This window comes from Meleagris gallopavo, chromosome Z (genome assembly GCF_000146605.3).
Source record: "Meleagris gallopavo isolate NT-WF06-2002-E0010 breed Aviagen turkey brand Nicholas breeding stock chromosome Z, Turkey_5.1, whole genome shotgun sequence".
Taxonomy (NCBI): Eukaryota; Metazoa; Chordata; class Aves; order Galliformes; family Phasianidae; genus Meleagris; species Meleagris gallopavo.
In genome coordinates this window covers 57,011,117-57,035,293 of record NC_015041.2, presented here as the reverse complement: position 1 = coordinate 57,035,293, position 24,177 = coordinate 57,011,117, and the positions used below count along the sequence as shown (strand labels likewise).

At 40.7% G+C, this 24,177-nt stretch overlaps 2 protein-coding genes across 6 annotated transcripts in view; one reads left to right on the top strand and one right to left on the bottom strand.

Moving 5' to 3' along the window:
- The first annotated feature begins 4,629 nt into the window (after positions 1-4,629).
- Positions 4,630-11,628, top strand: ZCCHC9 (zinc finger CCHC-type containing 9). Its single transcript, XM_010726092.3, has 5 exons — positions 4,630-4,977; positions 6,068-6,218; positions 6,475-6,567; positions 7,592-7,660; positions 9,803-11,628. Exons 1-5 carry the CDS (start codon positions 4,690-4,692, stop codon positions 9,916-9,918), a joined length of 717 nt encoding a protein of 238 aa, XP_010724394.1. The 5' UTR covers positions 4,630-4,689; the 3' UTR covers positions 9,919-11,628.
- Positions 11,629-13,707: 2,079 nt separating this feature from the next.
- ACOT12 (acyl-CoA thioesterase 12) overlaps positions 13,708-24,177 on the bottom strand; it is a 30,529-nt gene continuing 20,059 nt past the window's right edge. For 3 of the 5 annotated variants that reach the window (XM_010726089.2, XM_010726090.2, XM_019610626.2), the window contains 6 exons: positions 24,067-24,127; positions 22,576-22,659; positions 18,836-18,969; positions 17,303-17,437; positions 16,113-16,239; positions 13,708-14,511 (listed from right to left, as the gene is read on the bottom strand). In XM_010726089.2, the coding sequence (XP_010724391.1) occupies positions 14,350-14,511; positions 16,113-16,239; positions 17,303-17,437; positions 18,836-18,969; positions 22,576-22,659; positions 24,067-24,127 (703 nt within the window). In that variant the 3' untranslated portion in view covers positions 13,708-14,349. Of the gene's footprint in view, positions 14,512-16,112; positions 16,240-16,265; positions 16,763-17,302; positions 17,438-18,835; positions 18,970-22,575; positions 22,660-24,066; positions 24,128-24,177 lie in introns of those variants that run through there. The other 2 variants (XM_010726091.2, XM_019610627.2) reach the window with 2 other exon arrangements.

Below are 24,177 nucleotides of genomic sequence, written 5' to 3'. Positions count from 1 at the left end.
CATCACCTCCATCCTGTAAAGAACCTGAAGCACCACTGTGAATCCCAGACCTTTTTCCCTCAGTATTTCCTCACCATTCATACTACTGCATCCTTTTTGTCCTTCAATATTTCTCACCCCCCTGAACATAGATCACAAGCCCCATTTGGCATTTGCCCACTCTCATTTCTTCTGTCCCAGCACATTGCTAATGCAGTTCCTGATGGCTCATGCTCCACTTGCTGGGAGACACTCAGTCTTCTCTGCACAAACTCAGGAAGGGATCCTCCATGAATTGCAATTCCACCTCCAGCTGGAGCAGGGGGGTTGGACTCAATCTCTGGAGGTCCCTTCCAACCTCTACGATTCTGTGATGCTGTGATCTTGATCTTCCCAGGATGTGCCGTCAATTGCTGTCTTCATGGAACACTGAGGCAGGCCTTGAATTCATATTTAATATAATAAGAGATTAAGTGGAAATTAAAGTATCTTTGAATGAGGGAGAAGGATTCACTCATGCTCTTCTTTCTCTGCTTACTAACGTCAAATAATTCAGACTACAGTATTCCTGGACATCAAAATGTGAGTTACTGAAGAGGCCACAGGATCCGCTGGTCTGGATTTTAAACTCTGCTGTCTCAGATCACCAAAGCATTTCATGTCTGTGATTGGTAAATGGAAAAACTCTCTTAAGACAGGCTTTAGACCAGGAGTATCCAAATCATGTCCCACATGCTACTTGTGGAGCAGGACAGCTGGTAATACAGCCCCATGTAGGGGTAATATAAATCTAACAGTCGCCTAAAAAAACAGGTGTCAATTTACTAATCCAAGAATGCTAAAGGTGGCATTACAGAATCATAGAATCCTTAGAGTTGGAAGGGACCTTTCAAAGCCATCTAGTCTAACACCCCTGCAGTGAACAGGGATACCACAGCTACACCAGGCTGCCTAGGTCCTGTTCCAGCCTTGCCTTGAAAGTCTCCAGGGACAGGGCATCAACCACATCGCTGGACAATCTGTTCCAGGGCCTAACCACTCTCCCTGTAGAAGATTTTTTCCTAACCCAAATCTCCCTTCTTTGAGCTTGAAACTATTTCTGCTTGTTCTACCACAGACCCTGCTAAGGAGTCTGTCCCCTTCTTTTCTGTAGCTCCCCTTCGGATACTGAAAGGCCACTATCAGGTCAACTCACAGCCTTCTCTTCTCCAGGCTGAAGAGCCCCAGCTCTCTCAGCCTGTCCTCATAGGAGAGGTATTCCACCTCTTGGATCATTTTCTCTGGATACGCCCCAACAGGTCCATGTCTCTCCTGTACTGATTACTTTATGTCTGGATGCAGTGCTGCAGGTGAGGCCTCACAAGTGCAGAGCAGAGAGGCAGGATCACTGCCCTTGCCCTGCTGGCCATGCTTCCTTTGATGCAGCACAGGATACAATCGGCTTTCTGGGCTGCAAGGGTGCACTGCTGGCTCATAGCCAGCTTGCCATCCTCCAGTACCCAGAGGTCTTTTTCAGCATGGTTGTGCTCAATCCTTTCATCTCCCAATTTGTACTGGTAATGGGCGCTGCCTCAACCCAGGTGCAAGACCTTGCACTTGGATTTGTTGAATTTCATGAGGTTCTCCTGACTGCTCAAGCCTATCTAGGTCCCTCTGGATGGTATCATGTCTTTCTGGTGTGTTGACCGCACTCCACAGCTTGGTGTCATCAGCAAAGTTGCAGAGGGTACACTCAATCTCACTGTCAATGCCACTGATGAAGATATTAAAAAGTATTAGCCCCAGCACCAAACCCTGGGGGTCACCACTTGTCACCAATCTTCATCCACTCACTAAGCCACTGATCGCCAATCTCTGGACTCAATCCTGCAGGCAGTTCTTCATCCATTGAACAGTCCACTCATCAAATCCATATCTTCCCAATTTGGAGAGAAGGATGTTGTAGTGTACCATGTCAAAGGCCTTACTGAAGTCCAGATAGATGACACCGTTTTGTATTGATGCAGTGACGTCACAGGAGGTCACTAGGTTGGTTAAGCAGGATTAACCCTTGGTTAAGCCATATACTGGTTTTCCTGTATCACCTCCCTTCCTTCCATGTGCTTTATTAGCACTGCTTCCAGAAGGATCTGTTTCATGACCTTCCCTGGCACAGAGTAGCATTGACAAGTTGTTAGTTCCCAGGGCCATCTTTTTTACCCTTTTTAAAAATGGGTGTGATGTTACCTTTTTTCCAGTCACCAAGGACTTCACCTGATTGCCACAATTTTTCAAGTATCATACAGGGTGACTTGGCAACCACGTTAGCCAATTCCCTCAGGACTCTGGGATGCATCTCATCAGGATCCATAGACTTGTGCATACTCAGGTTCCTCAAGTGGCCACGAACCTGATTTTCACTTACAGTGGAAAATACATTGCTTCCCTGATCATCTTGTACCAAACCAAATGTTTGAGGGCTGTGTGGAAAGCAATTATGCGAGAAGACTGAGAGGAAAAAAAACCAAACCAAACCAAACCAAACCAAACCAAACCAAACACCTCAGCCTTCTCCTTGTCTGTTGAAAATGCTCAATATACCTACCTTAATTCACTTCTCCTCAGAATTTGTGAATTGTGTATTTAACTGCTACTTTTCTTTTTGTGTGTGAAAGTAATAAGTTACATGTTTTATTATAAAATCTAAAACACAGATAAAAGTACAAGATTAAAAGTATATATTTTAAAATGTTATAAGATGTATTAAAAATAAAAAATTGTTTCTTATATACATTAACTAATTTATATGTGGCCCAGGTCAGGTCCCCTTCACTCCACACAGCCCAGCCAGCCAAAAGATTGGACATCCATGCTTTAGACTCTGCTGCCCCGACTGTGCTGTGGACAGGCAATCAGATGTCTTTGGCATTTTGAATACTGTATAGTATGGGGGGGGGGAAAACAGTCATACATTTTTACTATGATTTTCATGGTTGCTCTCTTATTCATTTCTCACCTGCTGCCTGTGACTGAAATTAAGCAGAAACTAAAGCCCAAACCAGCACAGGTGTGATCACTGCTAAAGACTATTGTACAGGGAATGCTGTCTTATTGGTTCAGCAGAAAGGTACTAAACAGCTTTTTCCAGTGCCTGTAAACCTGACTGGGGACCCTAAGGGGCACTGTCTTCTACAGACATAATTCACAGAAGATTTCAGACTGCAAAAAGGGATGACAGTACTTGTACTTCAGCAGAACTCTACTGCTCTTGCTGATGCTGCTCTTCAAGCTTTTCCCTGTATTGTTTTAGCAGCAGGGTGGCTGCAGGTCTGTCTGCTGTAGGTTTGGTGTGGAGAAGATCAGAAGATGTGTTACATATCTACGGGACCCATAGCTGCTTTTATGTTCCATACCATGTGGTGCTGTACTGGTGCTGTCTGTTTCCAGCAGCCCTTTATGAGAAATAGCTTTGGATGTTCCTGAACTACAGATTTGCCAGCAGTATGCAGTAGGAAAAGCCAGCACCTCATGTTGTAGTTGAACTGTACCTTCACTGGCAAAATTTGTTATTTTTAGTTTTAAAATCAAATCCAGAATCTTTCTGATTTTATCTCCTACTTTATTAACAGCAGCTTTTAAATGGCATTCATTGTTTTTGGCTGCAAAACGCACTCCTATATCCGTTCTGGTTCTTGCTGACGATGCCGCTTAACAGTAAAAACACGCAACATCAATGCCCTCTTTGTGCACGTTTATCTCCCTCTAGTGGAAGCAAAGCCTTGGAAAATCAGCAAAGCACACCAAGTGTACTTCTCAAGGGAGTAACAAAAATTGAAGACTACTAATAAAGAAGGACTGTTGTCCAGCTTTTCTATCCACTCAAGAATGGCAATGGAGATCTAGAGGAATGCTACGAAGACTGACTTGAGAAATCAAGTTCTTACTGTATTTTGAATAGTTTTTTTCGTTGCTCTTGCTGGGATTTAGAACAATACAGTCCCAGAGGTTTAGGTTGTGACCTTAGTGGGGCAGTCTAGACAGAAATGTGACCAATTCCGATTCCATTTGAACTTTTTCGGTTGTGGGCTTTCAATCAGGTTCCGCAGGAAGGGACCACTCTGGTGCCATTAGCACCACTCCTGATGAAAGATGACGTTGTAGCAAGGTAGGGCTTGGTTCCTTCTCCTGTGTAACAGTGTTAGGACAAGAGAGACTGCCCTCAAGTTGTGCCAGGGAAGGTTCAGGTTGGATATCAGGAAGAATTTTTTGTCAGAGTGAACAGATACTGTTAAGGGCTGCCCAGGGAGATGGTGGAGTCATTCAGTGTCCCTGGAGGTTTTCAAGAAACGTGGAGATGTGGCACTGAGGGACAGAGTTAGTGGGCACGGTGGGGATGGGCTGATGTCTGGACTCGATGATCTTAGAGGTCTTTTCCAATCTCATGGTTCTGTGATAAAAGACTATTTTTACTCAAGGCTAAGCGGTTAAGCCAGCATAACTGCACCAGCAGAGCTCCCGATCTGCAAGAAGTCTGCTATAAAGATGGAAAGCGTACCAGAAGAAAGCGTACATCAACCCCCCCCCCCGAAACGCCTCCCCTCCCAATATGGCGGCGGAACGCCGAGCGGCAGGTGTCCTTCCGGTGGAGGGAGGAAGTGACGACACGCCGCGCCAGCAGCGACAGGGAAGGAGTTCTGCTTCCGGCGGGAGTTGTGCGGCCAGGCTGCAGCTATGACCAGGTGGGCTCGGAAAGTCGCCGCTGCGGGCGGCAAGGCGCTGAAGTCCACGCCCTGGGAGGAGATGGCGGCGGGGCCCGCGGAGAGCGAGCCGGAGAGGAAGAGTAAAAGGAAAAAAACGTACCAAAACGAAGACGTCAATGGGTTTGCGGCGTATCTGAAGCAGGCGGGGAACGGCCGGGGCAGGGAGGAGGAGGAGGAGGCGGCGGTGGTGGCCCTGAAGAAGGACCGTAGGCGGGAGAACAGGAGGCTGAGGAGGCAGGAGGCAAGAAAAAACGCCATGGTGAGCTCGGAGCTGGGTGCTCGCGGTGGTGGAGGGGACGGGAGCATCGCAGCCTTAAGCGGGGTTGAATCCCTGCTGAGGATTTGGTTTGGTTCTGTAAAATGAATTTTAGCGTAAGTGGGTTTCATTAAGTACACGCAGTTTAAGGGAATTTCACCCTTGGCATGCTTTTTCTGCTTACGTACTGATCTGCAGCCTTTCGGGGAATGGCCAGCCTTGTTCCTGGGTGAAATGTGTTTTCTGTCTCTCTGTGTTTCTGTGTGCATTTGCAATTTCATCGTGTTCTGGGACCGTTTTTTTTGCAGCACCTTCTGCATGAGAACTGGAGTGAGATCTCCACCAAACTCCAGATAAGACCACCTGAAAGTGTTTGTTCATGAAATTATTCTAAATGGAATCTGCAGTGGCAAAGAAAATGACTGCTACTCATTAATATGAACTACCATGAGTTTTTGTTTATGAATGAGTTGCAGTGCTAAAAGCAGCTTTTGAGACATCAGTACTGACACGTTTTTGCTTGTGTTTACTTTTTACATGACCAGAACAATCTTAGGGAACTAATTCTGCAGTGAGGATCAGAAGTTGTCACTCAGCTGCATGCTCAGTTCCCAATGGCCTGGGACAAAAATCCTGCATGTGTTGCTGGTGAAGGAAGAAAGCACCAATAATCATCTTGTTTAGAGACAGAGACCACTGGCAGTTATTCTGTTTGTGCTGCAATGGCTCTTTTGTCTTAAGCATTTTTGTCTGAAGTGTTAAGCTGTTATTGATATACTTGCCTTCTGAAAAGCCTAGAAGCCTTGTTAGGCTGTGTTTTGTTTGTTTGTTTGTTTGTTTTTCTGAGCTATTCAGTGAACCTTGGCTTAACATATTGGAGTAATTTCAAATGTCAGTGCAATTGATATGTATTTATTAGCACCTCCTAGGCTTCAGCCAAGATACATTGGGACGTAGTGGAAATCTGGCAGATAAAAGTGATAGTCAGATAACAAGAGTAAGAAAACTCTGTAGTTATGCCACCTGTAAGTGCTGTGCTTTGCCCTGTGAACTGCTTATAAAAATGCATGTAACTTATTTTTTATTTTTAAAGGTATGTTTCCACTGCAGGGAACCTGGCCATGGTGTTGCTGATTGTCCAGCTGTACTGGAAAGTCAAGATATGGGTACAGGAATCTGTTACCGGTGTGGATCCACAGAGCATGACATTGGCAAATGCAAGGCAAAGATAGACCCAGCTGTTGGTATGGTTCAGAAGTTTGCATTTCGTGGAGTGTTTTGGTCTGAGTTTTCTTACTACTGATATGTTGATTTGTGTTCTAGCAATTTATCTGTTCTGAAGACAGCAATTAATATACTTAAAGGAATACAGTATTGTGACAACGAACCTGACGTTGCAGTTATGCTATCCTATATCATACTGTTTCTTACAATGTCTTAAGAGTTGTCTGTGACTATACAGTGTTCTTAACTTTTGTCATAAATTATGGAATTTTGCAGGTGCATTTCCATATGCAAAATGTTTCATCTGTGGTGAGATGGGACATCTATCGAGGTCATGTCCTGACAATCCCAAAGGATTATATGCCGAAGGTGAGTGCAGTGATCTACTGCAAATAAAACATATTTTTCCTACTTATGTGACACAGAACTAAGAAACATTTTTGATTCAGAAAAGCAATTTCCAGATGTCTTTTATTCTTGGTGAAGGCAGATCAAATCTACAGAATTCATCATTAGTATTCACTATCTGAGATTATTATTTCAGTTTTGAGCTTAGCATTAAAGAGGAGGTGAAGTGCAGAGTATGAGAATTTGCTCACACTTGGCAGTTTCAAGAGGATTACAAAGAAATCATAATCTGTCTTTGTATGTGGCCAATGTGTTTTTAAATTTACGTACAACTAAGAATGTGATAAAAACATACCATTGGTCTGTTTAGGGACTTCATAGCCTTAATAGTTTAACACTTCAGTAACAAGGAGAAGTGTTCACAGAAAACAAGGTCTGTCATGGTTACACACAGGAATAATTTGTTTTATATGGTAAGTGACACTGTAAAAGATTAAGGAGAAATTAAGAGTTGAAAAATAGGCCACGACTTCCAGATGTTGTAAGAAATCAGTTCTACTGATTGGCTGGATCATACAGCTGCCCAGTATTCCAGTGGTTGTGGCACTCACAAAAAGGGCTCTTACAAGAGAGAGATCATCAGGTGAAGTGATTTAAATGAGAGGTATCACCTAAGTGTGTTGATTTCACTCAGATTTTGCAATGCCTGTCGTCTTTGTAAGTAAGCAGAAATATCCTGCATGTGGTGAGTGAAATTTGTAGTATTCAGTGATTTACAGAGCCGTGCTACTACAGATGGATGTTATCTGTAAGATACAGAGAGTCCAAGGAAGGTGTGTGTGCAGGCTCCTAAAGCTGTATGCTCATCTGCTGTGCAATATTATGTAATTCTGCTTAGGAGCATTGACTTCTCTGTGGAGATGCATCTTTTCTACAGGTTGTCACTACAGAAGTGTAAAAAAAAAAAAATTTTTTTTCAACATACATTTAACAGCAGAAGAGTGGATTTGTATTGTTTTGTTTTTCCAACTTTATCTTTTAACAGGTGGCTGCTGCAGACTTTGTGGCTCTGTGGAGCATTACAGAAAAGACTGTCCGGAAAACCAGAACTTAGGTGAGATGCAGGGGATGGCATAGAGTGCAAGTAGAGAGCCTTCTAGTAAAAAGGTGGCACACTGCCTTTAAGAATGTGTGCTTTTATTAAGGGGTGTAGATGGAGGAGACAGTGAGTTGCTAGGCAAAAGGAACTTTCAATTAAAAAATGTCTAGCTTGTATACTTCTGAACGTTGTATGTGCAAATATGTATTTATGTTGCTGTTCACAATGTTAGCAGCTGTAGTAGAAAACATGCAGAATTGGTTTCTTTTGCAGGCAATTTGTGTGAAGAAGCTGAATGTCTTTTCAGTTGCAGTGTGGTGGTTCTGGCAGTTGCTATAAGCTCCATCTGCAGGCAGGCATTTAAGTCATTTGAGACAGGGCTGTGAGAAGAGACTGCGGGCCAGTCCTGCTAGATTTGCCAGTTAATAAGCTGGTTTCATCTACCTGTGCAGATAGTAAAGTAGATTATAATTTTGCCTAGCTGATTGGCTTTTAATGAAATGTTTGATATTTAACTGAGCCTTCCCTTGTAGTAAGGCCATTGATAGAAAGTATTTTGAGTGAACAGCTTCCCTTGTTCACTGATAGTTCTTTTTTTTTTTTTTACCTTCCTTGCAAATCAGTTTGCACTGAATTCGTCAGTATATGTTACACATTAGAATGCATTTTTGTAATACATTAATTATGAGGGGGTATACAATTTGTGTGCCAGGATATGATCTAATGGCATTTATTTTTCTTAAACCGTTAGAGAGAAGAAATCTGTTTCTTTCTGTTTCATGTGTGTAGAAGTAAAATACTCTATGTATCTTTTATTTAAAAAAAAGAAACAACTAAAAAAAAACTAAGAGAGGCGAAACTGTCCAATGTTTGGAGAATGACACATTACTGAAGTGATAAAACATTTATTGGTTTTTCTACTTGTGGAACATTTGGGTTAATAATATGCCACAAGTTTCTGAGGAATTAATGTGAAAAACATTTACAGAGGCAGTAGAGTTCTGTAATTCAACTACTTTTTCTAAGTGATCATACAGATATGATATAATCTAGGTGTTATTTGAGAGCGCATTTGTACCATTCTAGATTTGTGCTGGTTTGCTAGTTTGGAACGAGTGAGATTAAGTCTTAATTGGTCTCAGAAGTTTCTGATGTGAAACCTACAGGGTTTTTTTATTTGTTTGTTTGTTTTGCCAAACCTACCAGCCACAGCAGATTGGTTTGTGCAGTGCCTGTCAGATAACTGCTGCAAGGCTGTGATGTTTCTTGCTGGGTTTCTGCACACTACGTTAACAGCAAGCTATTTTTACATGCTTAATACCTTTTGTAAATTGAAAACCTGTGCAGATGCTATAAGAGAAAAACAACACTGCTGAAAGTCAAGCCAGCTCTTTCCACCAGAGGCTCCTGAGCAGTGGATAGTTCTGACCAGCAGAGATCCACTATGCAGGGAGTCTGGAAAGCAACCTGTAAGAGCTTGCTCCTTCATGTGAGTGGCTGTAGTCATTAAATTGCTTGGTCCTGTCTGGAATAGTGGTGTGCACATATGTGTGACAGTTAATAGGAGCTAGCAAGTGCTGATTTGAAGAGCCACTGTAATTTTGTAGACGAGGTTAAAATAAAAATCCTTTCTGCTTTTGGGCAGTATAATGAACTATATATGAAAGAGAACTGGTCAAAATAGTATTTAAAATGGGGGAGGGGAAAAGCGTTTATTATATTTAGGGAGGTAAGTTGAGAAATGTAAATTTTTCTCAATTTTCTCTCTTCAAGAATGCTTTCCTTTATGTCCAGAGATGCCTGACACATTCTGAAATCTCCACACAAGTTATTAGGACTTCAGAGAGAGTTAATGTGTCTTCTGTGTACTCTCTGAATTTTTCTTTGGACAGTCAAATAGGAAGAGATGCATATGATTTTTGAACATTTAAAATCTGTGGCAGGGGGAGGGGAATTAGGGTACAAAACACAAACACGCACTTGTCTAACACAAACATACACTTGTCGAAGGAGATCGGTTTCAGAGGTAGAACTAAATTGATAGATCTTTGCTGAACCAAAAGCAGGCCCTTGTGGGCCAAATGTTTCTCAAATCTGAATGCTCAATCTGATCATAATGTTTAGCCTTTCCATAAACTCTTGTCTCTTACTCTGCAGACCAGGTTACAGTTGGGCGATGGGCCAATGGAATGAGTGCTGATGATGAAGAAACTACAGAAACACCAAAGCTACAGAAACCCAAAGTGAAAGTACTGAAAGTTATTAATTTTTGAAAGCCTCCTTTAAGTGCTAAACTGCAGTGGCTGTGCACTGCTTCACTTCGGTGTAGTGACTGCATAGAGTGGATTGCTGCTTCCTTAAAACTAAGCACGCTGCTGCTGCTGGGTCTCTATTCCTGCTTTTTTCAGTCCAATTCAGACTCATCCTGTGGACTGAAGATCTGGGAACAACAGAAATGCATCAAAAAGATGTTTTATTTATTTTTATATATTTTTTGCAGGAAAGCTTTTCTTCTGCTAGTTCTCTAAAGAGGAAAATTGGTTTTCTGTGCTATCATGCAATGTGGTTGCAATAAAAGCACAGGGTTATGTGCATTTTGTCACAGGGCTTTATGACCACTCAATTTAGTGGTCAGTAGTGTTACCTTAAGGATGTTGCTGTATTGGAGACAGATAAGTTATGCTGACCTTAAGTCTTCCTGCCTTTCTCTGAAAGGGGTTGCAGGCATTTTGTAAATACCAATTGGACTCTAGATTGGTTTTGTTTCTTAGAGTGATTTTGTGCAGTGTATGTACACACTTGAGCTGTCTGACAGCTAAAGTATCAGGTAAAGCTACAGCTTATGTGACTTGAGCCTTCTATCTGGAGAAGTTGGGGGTACAATTCCTGCTATACATGATGGATGTATTAGTGTGTACGTGCAATAATCTGATAGATTCTGTATGTTTGACTACCTGAGTACTTCACTAATAAGCCGAGTCATGCTCTTCCTCTGACATGCGTTATGAAACTCACCTGAAAAACACAATACCCAAGTTGGATGAGAGCCATCAGAATCATGTGTTCAACCCCTGGCTCCAGACAGGACTTCCCAAAATCCAAACTCCATGTCTGAGAGCATTGTCCAAATGCTCCTTGAGCTCCAGCAGCTTGGGGCTGTGCCCCCTGCCCTGGAGAGCCTGTGCCAGTAGCTGGAGAGCAAGGGAGCTTGCTTAATTTACTTTTTAAGAAAAGCACCCAAAAATCTTGATCTTCAGTATTTTGGTCCCTTGGAGTATCAGAAGTAAACTTTCCCTTCTGTTACTTAGATATACTTACTTCATAGTGGATTTTTTTTTAATGGAGAAAGCAGCCTGCACTTGGAAATCCTGGTAGATGTTATAAAATTTCCTCAAGCCAACGAAGGATGGAGTTCCTGCAGTAGGTCTCCATATGTTCTCGAGTTTCTTCCTGTGCAGCTGACAGTGGCAGAATTTTACTTGCATCTTATTCTGTCATCTAAGTTGAACAAGCAAGCACGTTGTAAGTAGAGGAGTACATTCCAAGCTCTGCTCACATGCTGCTTTCATTCTGAACTGGGGTCTGGGCACAGCATTGGCACGTGCTGTTCTGCATCTCTGTGCTGTGCTCCCCTCCACTGTACTGATGTGGACTCAAGCAGCTGTGCCATCAGGCTTCTCAGTGCTGTATTGCAGGCAGTACCCCAAAGGCCTTACGTGTGCCTCCTAAAATTTCAGCTTGCATTATGTATTAATAAGCAACTATCTTTGACAGAAAGCTAAATGGTAATGAAGGTGTTGCTTCTAAAGAATTAGTTATCATTAAAGTTAGTTCATACAGAATCCTGCTGAGAACACAGAACTAACCCCAGACAACAAACTTGAGCTCAGAACTGGTTTTTGAGATACTTGAGGACAAAGCGCTGAGGCTGTGGGTTTGGAACTTCACATTTGTTACAGAATAAAAACAAATTTGTCTTATCACATTTGTGTAAATGTGTGTTTTTTTTCCTTCATAAAATGCTGATATAGAACACAATAGGTAGAGCTCTTATTTTAGGTTTCCTGGTTCTGCTTTGGATATTAAATCAGGTAACATGCTGTGTGGATTCAATTTATAATAATCAGAACACATTTAAATGGGGAAGAGGAGTGGTTTTGGATGAAATCACTGAATTATTAGTTTTAATTAACTTTGAAGTGCAAAACTGTTACTTCAGTACAGACAAGTCTTTTGTAACAGACATCCCAGCTTAAAAGGTAATTTCCCTTTCTAGAATATGAATGCATATATAGCTTGAAAGCTATATATTTTAGCTTATGTTCTGTTCAAAATCTTAAGAAACAAAAACTTGAAGCCATCCCCTTAACAGTGCTGTAAATGCTTGATATGGACAGTGGTGTGGTTCTTCCACCCAGGGAAGTGGCAGCTCAGGTTCTGTGGGTCTTAGTGAAGCATCACTATTGTAAGCTGAAGCAAAAGCATCTGCTGAGAGACTGCTGAGTTATTTTGTGTGCTGCTTCTGTGTTGTGGAGGTAAAGAAAATTCAGTGTTGCCTTCCCACAGTTGATCCTGTTGCTGTGAGCCATCTCACACTCTAAAAACACTTGTTAGGCTCCTACATTTAAACACTGCTTTATTATCCTGAGAAGAGAGAGCAGGGTTCTTCAAACAAACAAAAAAGACAAAGTAGGTCTCGGTGGTTCTCAAGTGTTCACATGCAGTGCCTGCTTGCATGGGTTTGTGAGGTGGTATGCCTGCCTCCTTTCTTCCTCAGCGACTGCTGAAGATGAAGTACGGAAATACTCCACTGCAGAACAGCTACAAAGGGTATCACCGCTCAGTTTGCACTGCTGGCAGACAATTAGAGTTTAAGCAAACGTTCTTCCAGAAATCCAAATGTTGGCTCAGTAGCTGCACACTGGTTGGTAGGTATGGAATCCTTGTAAAAAGGCACCAGTTCCCTATGCAGCTGAAGAATGATGTGTGGCTGTATGCAGAAAGCAGCCCTGCTGCACAGCGCTAAGGAGCCAGGGTGAGAAGGCAGAATACCAGTATTTCCAAAATGCCAAATAACGTTCTCCAGATGGTCCTTGTGGTAACCCAACAGCTAATTTCAGTGTGTAAGTGTCTCTAAAGGCAGGCTACAAATTGTGCAGCACAGAAGGCAACTTAGTGCCCAGCACACAGCTCAGGCTCTTTCGCCCGCAGCTTTGTGCATGCATTCACAGCTGAACGCTAGGTGGCTGTGTTCACTAAAAATCAGGACTGCAGTGGCGTACACCCACTCACTGTCTATCGTCTTCTGAGCGCAGCAAGCACAACCACGACTAACAGCTAAGCTTGTGTCCTGTGCAGCTCTCTCAGGCAACGATTCTTCTGTCAGCCGCCAAAGCAGAGAGCGGCTGCTTGCCCTCGGGCTGCAGTGGTTTCTGTGCTGCGGAAAGGGCTGTCCTGAGGCTGCAGTCCTCACATCACAGACTTAGGAGCTGGATCCCCATGTGATAAAAATTGCTATCCAAAGTAAGGTCTGGATTCCAAGTCGCCTCCAGAGCCAAAGCTCATGCCACAGTTCACATTTTTTATTACAAGCATAGTGCATAGTGTATCTGTTTAGTATGGCAGGTACTGGCCAGCTTCACTACCAATCCTGATCTCACTAAGGCTTTGGTCTGACACTGCACCCAAGCAAAACCAGTCTCACCAAGAGACGAGCTGACTTACTGCAATAACACATCTGGAGGGCTTCCAGCACTTCATACAAAATTTGCACATGTGTTATAATCTACAAATCACCAACAAAAACTTTGATTTGGTTATAGGCCAAACTAAAGATGTTCTTACGTAAGTGGGAACTGGATTCAGACCCCTAGAGCACTCACTCTACCAATTATGAAACTACAGCGAGATAAATAGCACTGCTACAGTTCTCATGCTTTGATCCTTTTAACCAACTCCCCTATTCATGTTACGGTTAACTGCTGATGATCTTACCTGTTTTCTGAACAAGGAACTCTAGAGAAGAAAAACAAAAGCACAGAACAGAAGACGCACCACGATAAAATCTCTGAAACCATTTTCTTTTATTCATCTGGGAATGGTTTCAAGATTCTTCCTGTTCCACATTAATTAAAGACCAGAAGAACAGTCTTGCACAGAACTTGGCAGCTGGAGGTCACAGCACTTCTCCAAGAGACCAGCACCCTTCATCAGCACTGAAATCCAGAGATAGTGTAATAAAAACTATGATGGATATGTAATCTGAAAAGCAATAATTTATTGAAGAACACAGACAAACTACAAGCATTAACATATAACAAACATTATCAAACACTAATTTGCTGTAGGGTGTAATAGATCAACATGTAATGCACATGCAATGAGCTGGACAAACTGAGCAGAGAACTGGACAAGCTACTTGGTAGTACCAGTCCTCTGCATATTAGACTGATTAGTATTTACTAATTTTATTAGTATTTACTGGATGTCACCAGGCTCAATCCAACAATGAAACACACATTTAAGAGCAGAATTTGTGCTTTAATCTTTTTTTTTAATAGAAAACTTAAATTTAGAGCATAAAGTCTAACCCTAATTTGACACAAAATCCAGCTCTAGCCCAGTATCAGCTGCATGACTCAAAGTAACTTGTAGAACAATTAACACATATGCAAAACCTTAAATTAATATTGCTTGATGGTCTCTCATACTCTTTTTACAACTCTGTTAACTTCAGCACTACTGCCCTTCAGCTCCAAGAACTTAATACACTTCAGAGCTGTGTCTTCAATGGAGTTTAATGAGCCAGTAAGATTTGCAGCTAAGTAAGGCATAAGAGTTGATGTCATTTGATTGAAGTAATACACCTGTTTAAATAAAAACAATATAAATTAAAAATCCTGGACTGCAATAGTTAGCCCTTTTATTTCAGAGACTAGCTGAGAATCGAAGTTTCTGTGGGTGAGAACAGAAGCACAAAAGCAGTAGAAGCACTGTGAAAGTGAAAACAAGGCTCAGCAAAACGACTCTTAATAGTCTTACAGTAATCAGAATGCCAGGTCCTCAAGCATATACATACATATACACAGGAGCGCAGCAGGAAACATTGTCTAACCTGTTAAATATATCATAGAAATCACTGAGTGTCCCAAGTTAGAAGGGACGCATGAGGATCATCTAGTTCACCTCCCACAGATGTGTTTTACAAACAATACCGTTGCCTGAAAAGAGAGTCTCAGCCAGTGAGAGACATTCAATATTTTCAGAAATACACTTTCTTAAATTAAAAAGTTAGGAGGTTCGAAAACAACAGAGGAGAGGGACATCGTTGCTTGCCCAGGGATGAGGTTCAGATTGCATAATTTCAGACAGAGAAACTAAGCATTAAATGAGAACTTATTCCCTGGGCATCCTCTGTACTCAATGAAGGCAGACAAGTACCAACAAACATCAGGAGAATGCACACCTTCTAGAAGCTTATTTTATGATTGACTGAACTACCCAGAACAGATACAGGCTGAGCCCAGAACGGCTTGAGAGCAGCTCTGAGCAGAAGGATTTGGGGATGTCAGTTGATGAAAGACTCAACATGAGCAGTCAGTGTGAGCTTGCAACCCAGAAGGCCAACAGTATCCTGGGTTGCATCAAGAGAAGTGTGGCTAGCAGGTCAAAGGAGGTGATTCTGCCCCTCTACTTTCCTATCATGAGACCCCACCTGGAATACTGCGACCACTTCTGGGGCCCAAACACAAGAAGGACATGGAGCTGCTGGAGCAGATCCAGAGGAGGGCCATGAAGATGATCAAAGGGCTGGAGCACCTATTCTAAAAGGACAGGCTGAGAGAGCTGGGGCTCTTCAGCCTGGAAAAGAGAAGATTCTAGGGGGACCTTATAGCACTGCCACTATCTGAAGGAGCCTACAGGAAAGCTGGGGAGGGACTTTCTGTAACACCATGCAGTGGCAGAACAAGGGGAAATGGCTTTAAACTGGAAAAGGGGAGATTTAGACTAGATATAAGGAAGAAATTCTTTACTGTGAGGGTGGTGAAACATGGAACAGGTTGCCCAGAGAGACTGCAGATGCCTCCTCCCTGGAAGCATTCAAGGTCAGGCTGGATGGGGCTCTGAGCAACCTGGTCTAGTGGGAGGTGTCCCTGCCTATAGCAGGGGGGTTAGAACTACATCATCTTAAAGGTCCTTCCAACCCAAACCATTCTATGATTCTATGATCCTCCAGAGCTGCCAGTCTCTATTCAATGCTTAGTTTGACTTCATTCCTAACTTTCGCATTGGCTGAATTTGGGCAAAACAAATTCCATACAGTGGAATAAAGATAACCTAATAGATGTCTGGATAAACTGATTCCTTTATTGTTACTACTGATCTAGGCTGTCAGCTCAAATGAGATCATATGCACATGCAGCACCAAAGGAAAGGAGGCACAGATGAGGCCTTCAGAGCAACTCACCCTACAGGAGCTGCTGCTGTCACTGTAAATCTGGAATCCAGCACAGAGGATTTCACTTCTGCAGTGTTCAGAAGAAGGTGGCACAGATGTCAGGGTTACTGATTTTACAGCTACTATGTATGGTTCACTGCAGTGCAAGCAGAAAAATGTAATTTTTTTTCAAAAATATATTTAAAAAATGCATGTAAAGGACCACAACTACAGACTACACATTTTTTTTTATTAGATGTCATTTTTATATTAAGGCAAGTACACTCCTGTATGCTTAAAACATGCAAAAAAGCTCATTTATCTTGAAAATGCTTTGTAACAGACTTCAATCATGAGGACTTGTGTGAAAAGTCAAAGAATGATTGTGTTGTGTTTTTTTGTTTATTTCCCAATTTCCCCAACTGCCCATGAACCAAGTTTACAGCATCAGGGCCTTAATTCTGAGGGGACATGGATATGGCCCCAGCAACGACAAACCAAATCCACTTCCCAGATGTGCAGAAAAGAACTTAAGCAAGGTACAGAACAGAAGAGATGTACCATTAACATGAAGAATTACAGAATATAAGAAGTTATAGTGAAAATAAAGAATAACATACACAAAATAGACTAAACAGCCCCATTTATCCATGTTTCATTACGCAGGAGCAAAAGGAAATCTAATGAAAAAGAAAAATCAATCTGCATTAAATCAATCAGCAGACTTCTTTAAACAACATTTAGTAGCAACATTTTCTGACACAATAAATGTATCACACTGAGGTATCGGTGAAGTCCAAGCATTTCCCTAATTCCTCCAGAATTACATTAAATATGACTATAAAGTAATTTAAAAAAAAAAAACAAGCTCTCAATTATGTACTTCTGGATCTGGACATGCTTTGCCAAGGTGCTGTCTGAAACTCTGGCCTGTTTTCTCTCATGATACACCACACCTGAAGAATCATTATCAGAGAAGCAATGCTAGAATATGCTAGAAATCTGAGATGCTTTGAATTCACTTGATTGCACATCCACTTTGCAAAATAGATCTGGCTGTGCAGTCTCAGGTATCAATGTATATTTTAAATAAGCCACTCATCTGATTTTTCTTAAGAAATTAAATATCTTGGCCATCGAATAATAGGCATGGTGAAGGTCAGCAGTAATTCAAACTATGGGTCCAAAGCTCACAGCTCAACTTGAAGTTCTGTGCTCACCTGGGCTCAAGAGGTTGCCTTCGAGACACAAGAATCACAAAGTCCCTGGCCTGATGGCCAGTAATGGGTGGAGGTGGTGAGGTAATGTAATATATTTTGTCATCTTCACTCACAGCGTGTATGACTTCACAAGTTCTGCAAATGCATTTAGTACATGCATGTAGTACTTGTCATATATAGCAATGTCTCTTATGAAAAGTAACTGAACAACATGTATTCCAGCTTGAAATTCAATGTATAGTTTTCCTGCTGATGCAGAAAACATGACAGGAATACAGAGAGAAAATCTGAGTTCTAATGCAGTGCCTCACCTGATACAACATTTCTGGTCCACAAAACTGTGGAAAAAGTGCTGCAGAATGCTGGAGCAAGGTCTTAAAAGCCCATATTTTGCATCCAAATAGGAATGAGATTAGCTTTCATACCATAATACTTGCTGACTGACCAAACATTGTCCACTTGACATATCACAGGAGTGACAATTAGGAAACATTAGCAAAATTTTATTCAAAGCTGTGTTCTGCTGCATTCAGAAAGGGCCACCCAGTAGGACATAATCTTCCTTGGAACATCACTATCTCTAAGTTTCCTGTACAAAAAAAGAAACCCCAGAATTTTCCTTTGCCCTGACAGTAACTGATTTCACTTCAGCCTCTACTGCCTCAGCAATAAATGCCACAATATTAGGGTTCCATTTTCACTAGTAAATTTGGCTTCATTACAGCTGTAAGAACCCAAAATTCTGGCAGTACATATGGAAAAGCAACAACAATTTTCTTCAGATTTCATTTTTTTCAAGCCATTAATGTGGTAGAAAATGCCAAATTTTAAATAATCATATACTTTCACTTATTTTCACTCTGTAGTAAAAATATTCCAAGACAAAATAATTAACTGATAAAGCCTCTACTTTAAGAAAACATTTACCTACTTAAACTAGTATCATATAAATTCAATTGCCTCTGGTCATCATTCTACACAATGTAAGGCAAATTAAGAAAACACCTTTCACAGATATTGTGAAACCCATTCAGGCACAATTTGGAAGATATTACTTCCCTTAAAATGTGCATTTTGAAGATCTTAATTTCTGGCATTCTCACTTTGTGTGATGAAGCTAAGCATCAGCATCCCAAAAAGGACAAACACAAAGGAGTTTTCATCTCTGTCTTACTTCTCACAGTGTCTACCATATATGAACATCCAGTTATATCAACCTTCTTGTTAACCCTTCTAATCTACAATTATCTAGGCATGGAATTTTGTTCATTTTTGTGAAAAGTAACCTCTGTCCCAGCTTTTCTGATGGGCCAGGGCAAAGTTATTTTTAAACTAGGTTTTGGAGAAATTAAATTTGGTTTTTAAGGGAAAAAACCCAATCCATATTTTGACTAATGAATCTCTAATGACAACTTCCTACAGCAATTTAGTCTTAATTAGGTAGAAAAGTGTCAACATCTCAAAAAATATGTGTCTTGGAAAAGGTTAGTTGTGAGTGGATTTGAGCAGTTTTAAATAAAGGTAAGTTCTTACAAGAAATGTTTGTCCCATTGCTGGCGGTATGTGAAGTCAGACAAAAGGGAGAAAGCTACATGTGATGCTGTCTTCACTTGCATTTCTACTTTGAGTGACAAGACATCACCGTCCTCATGGGTCCATATTTTTATCTGAAAAAGTTAACAATGTATTAAAAACACGATTAATTTTACGGTACAATACAGCACAACGTAACATCGAGTACACTGACAGCACAGTGACATCACACAGTTTTAACTGCATCAAGGTAGAGATAATTCCAGATATTGCAGATTTCAGAGTAGCATCCACTGGATGGGACACTGGTGAGCAGAAGCAAGCTGGAGTGAGGCCAGAGTAGATGAGATGAACTGGGCATCCTTGCATTATACGTGAGGCAACACAGGTTTCAGCAAAACAAAATAAAACAACCAACTGCTCTCACTGCCTCTGGGATTTTGGAACATATCTAGCAACCCTTGGCACTAAAGCTTTGGAACCTTATCTAGAGACATCCAAATGGAAGCAGATTTTTTGAAAAGCAGTCTCTGTGCTTAATAGAGATGGTTTTAGACAATATATGAATTCCCTACTTCCCTGAGACATCTCTCCAGCCTATGAAGTACAGCAGCTTGTCTTTAAAAGACACGAAGATGTTGGAACAGGTAGGTAGTACAGTTCAACTACTGCAGTTCCCTTCGTCCACACAAATCAGTCACACACAGTACACCAAAACATGATTCAAAATGTGTTTGTGCCTGCACTGTCCTATGCTTGCACAATATTGTCCTGATATTTTGGGTCTATATGTCTGAACCCTGTCAAGGAGAACTCAAAAGAAAGAACTTGTATAAAAATAGTACATACAACTCTTGCCCAAGAATGGCCTGGGTGTTCCACAAACCCTGTAAAATGGAAAAAGATGAGCAGGAGAGAAATATTATAACTGTTAATATTAGATGTGTTAATTTCTTTTTCATATCCTATAAAGTTTTAACAGATTTTCATTTGTTAGTGATACAAAATTCAAGCTTCATATCTCTGCTGCTCTTTTTGCCAAGTTAAAAATTAAAAGTCCATGGGTTTACTGAGCATTCATGCAACACAGACTCTATGTGCTCATCTATTTTCACGTTTTAGAACAGGGAAAAAAAAAAAAACCCAAAAAGTAAGCCAGCAAACAAATCATACACTCTTCAAGACTTCAGACTCACAAAATAAAGTGCGAATAGCAGCTGTTAAAACTTCGCTCAGTAAATTGAATACTGGTAAGGACAGCATGTTATACAGGCCTACAAGTCTTGTGGCTCTGTTAATGAGCTCACAGTGCCTCCTTCTACTTTCAAAACCACTCAGCCAACCTGGGGTCACTCCAGGGAAAAATGAGAATACAGATGGACACACTGCTTCAGAATATGCGTACAGCAATATCTCAACTCAGAACACTGTTCAGTCTTTGACAATCTTGTTTCCCCTAATACGACTGTCTTCATGTACAGCACTGATCAGCAGTACCACCTGATTTCTATGGAAACATGATGTAAAGTTCTGAGAGATATGGTTTCGTAAGGGATATTCCTACTGTCAATATTTATAGAAGTGAACATGAAACTGCAACAAATGACCACACCAACAGTTCCTAAGACAAAAAAGTTTCATTACCTGAAGTAGCAGACGGCCTTTCCTAGGACTGCACCTGTATCAACATTTAGTTAACTCAAGCACACATCTAAACATGATGAAAGGAACTATACAGGTTATATTCAAGACTGGTTTCATTCACATTTCTTTTTTGAAGAGCAAATCTCATCCACCTGATGGGTTGAACTGGAGGTAATCACAGGCAGGTATGGGGAGAAGTATACCCTCTTCTTATTGCTGACTTTTCAGCAGGCCGCATTATGCCCGCAAGTGGATGTTAAGTCGAAGTGTCCTACAACCAGAAGGAGGATTACCGCATTCATCCCAGAAAAAAATGGTACTGTGCTACCCTGGATCCTTGCCACTTCTCTAAGGAATATGTAATCACTGATGATGCCAAATTATGCAGAATGGCCCAGGAGAATGGGAATGGATGGCTGCTCTCTGTCCACTGACAGCATCAGCGTGCTGCCTGAGCCAAGATTTTGTTGGCTTTAACATACATACTTCAATTAGTTGAATGAGCAGCTAGAAAAAGCTGCTCAAGATCTTCAGTCAGAAAATACCTGTCTCAGAGGCAGTTCTTATCATCAGGACTATTTAAAGAAATCCAAAATGGTGAGAAAGTTCCAAACTGCATCAGTATCACTAGTATTGGAAGGTATTGTCGCTTGCTGACAGAGGAATCACATCATGTTTAAAATCAGATCATGTTTAAAATCAGATCATGTTTAAAATGCCATTTGGAACATATGCTTTTTTTTCTGCAATTAAGTCGTTTCATCATTTGCTGCTAGTTCTATTACAGATTTCAGGCATTTAGGATTGAGAAAGAAATTGAGATTCTGGCAGTTCCAGTGGAAGCAGAAAGAAGTTTTCACTTGGATAATAATAAAGCCTTAGCAGAGTTCTGAAAATAATGCCCAGTGTCTCCATCTGCCTGCTTCTCCACCACGAGTGCTGTCATCTGTGCGGTGTATCTACTGATGGTTTTTAACTACTGGAACAAACATGCCTACAGAACTAGCAGTTTTGCCACCACTGAGTACGTTCTCGTTTATACACATACTCTTACATCAGCTGTATATTCACCAGATGTAAGAATCAGTACTGAAGTTTCACAGACTGCAACATCCAGGAGGCAAAACTAACAGTTTGTAACAGTCTCTTCTTGCCCCAGAACACCTCTGAATCTGCATGATCTTTAAATAATCTGCTACTCACTAAACATATTTCAGAAAACAAACCTTAACAGATTTTTCTCCAAAGTTTTCTTGCTGTTTTTCCAAACAGGATAATCTCAACTTAAAACCAGCTCATACAAGATGTCTAAGAAATTCTGGCTTATGACATCAGTCCTAACAGTAGAAGTGATTTGCTGCACACTTCAGCATTTTTTTAATAGGAAAAATGTAGGAAAATAGACACCTGACAGGAAAAATGCATAGAAAAAGATCAAATGATCTCCTGAAAAGACAGAGATTAAAAAATATGGTAAATATACTGCTGCCACTTGCCAAATGGCAATAGTCAATTAAACCTACCTGAACATAATGTCTGGTGCTTAGAAATATTTCCCAGGCTATAAAGCTGGCAAAGGCAGCATATTACAGACTGCTACACATACTACTGATCATTTTCTTCATGAGAATCCTAAAAAATCCTCAACAGCACTACCTACACATGGATGTCCAAGCTTGGTGTTTTACTAGAATCAAAGACTGGCAAAATCACAGTACTTCACTTGTGCCAAAAAAAACCCTTTAGAGAGAGATGCAGTTTCAGTTGTATTTTCACACTCTCCTCTTGCTCAAGCCCAACCATGACTTCCTGTAAGCCTTTTCTGTAGAGATCTCAAGTTCTTCGTTCACTAGTCATGCACTCTAACAGACTTCCATGCCACTTTCAGGTTGAACAATGCTCTGGACAAATAGCTCTGCAGCCTTTTAGGGTAACTCTGGAAGTTTTGTTTTTCAATTCTAGCCAAAGTAAAATCAAACACTGCCAAGCCAATGCACTTGCTTGCAAATGTAAATCCTTGTTTTTCTCCACTCATCTCTTACAGAGAAACTTAACTAAATGGTCATGCAGCTGTGTGCTTACAACCACGTACTTACGTTATTCAGTGTACTGGTTACTTTCCATCCCGTTTTTGCTGCCAGGTATGTCAGTGTAGCTATGTTGCTGTAACTCATATATGCCTGAAATTTAAAATATATTTCTAAAAATGAATGGTAAAAGTACAATACTCCAGAAATGAGATGATCCTTTTTTTAATCATTACCCTTGAACTGCAAAAAAATGTACATTTTCCCATAAGAGTTTCCCTTCCAGAATATACAGTCCAGCAGTTTCTGAATTAAATATTTTCAGTAGCGAGAATATGCGCTCACGTGGCTGATGGCAAAATAACCTTAATTGAACAATTGCAAACTACCACTTTGGGCTTCTTCAATTACAAATCACTGCAGTGAAAATGTGACTACCCAGAAGTTAATACAGGTAATCTCTGAGACTGCTAAATTAATGGTTTTGTCCATCTTTCTTCTAACTAATTAAAACCTACTGGAAAATTAACCTCCCCATTGCTATCAAGCTGTGGTCTACCATGGCAGTTGCTTTACAAAGCAGGCTCAGAACAGAGAAAGCACAAACATATCTATTATTTATGCATGACTACACTGGATAGAGCTCTCTTTTAAGCTCTGTAAAAAGAGAACAGAGCTTCAGAGTCTTTAATGACAGGTTTTAATTTAATATCAAATAAATCTAAGTATCTCATTTTTAGCAGTGAGTGCATAGTTATGTTTATTGTCTTGCAGAAAACAAATGCTTTGCAATATTAAGATTCCATACACAGAGATTCCACTGTTAATAGCAAATCACCTCCTCGATTATAATTCTCAATTATTTATTTACTTCGAGATGTAATAGAAAAAGATCTTGAAAATATTTCTGGGAGCCACTGAAAATTTAAATGCAGTGAAAATTTAACTACAATTCCATGCTGAAACAACATTTTGGGTATGCTCAAATTCACCTAAGCTCAGATTCACCACTTTTTATTTTATGGCACTGGCAGATTCTATGGCCTTGAAATTCCAAGTCAGAAAACACATACTACTTTAGGCAGAGAATCTAGGAATGAATACATTTTCATCTTTACTTCCGACAGAAGTGAAGTTTACCTTATTTCACTGTTCACCTGTCTGTTTGTATTGCCAGGTCCTTCCCCCAGCTCACTAGACATAATAAAACCCCACAAGTTCTTTGACAGTTTTTTAAAAGAGAGGCACACTGGGACATAAATCTTCAGGAGACCTGTCTTCATTACAGCTCTGCTACTTTAGGGACTATCTGGTAAAAGATTCCATCTTAGAGACACATTTTATGTTCTGTACAAAATTTACATCAATAGCTAAGCACCTTTTAAGAATAAAAGAAAGCTCATTTTATCACAAGCTTACTGATTCTTCCACGAATAACACAATACTTCGGTAGAGCAGGTACAGTGTGGAAACTGACAGGGTCTGTAAAACTCTTTTACACACTCAAAAAGTGTACACTATTTTATTCAGGTAGAGGGTAGGACACAATCTAAAGATCACCTGGTTGCTTTTCTCCCACAGATCATAAGGTTTGTCTTCTGTAGCAGACAGCATGTATTTTCTAAAACAAAGTTAAAAGAAAAAAAGCAGAATGAAACTGTTATTTACACT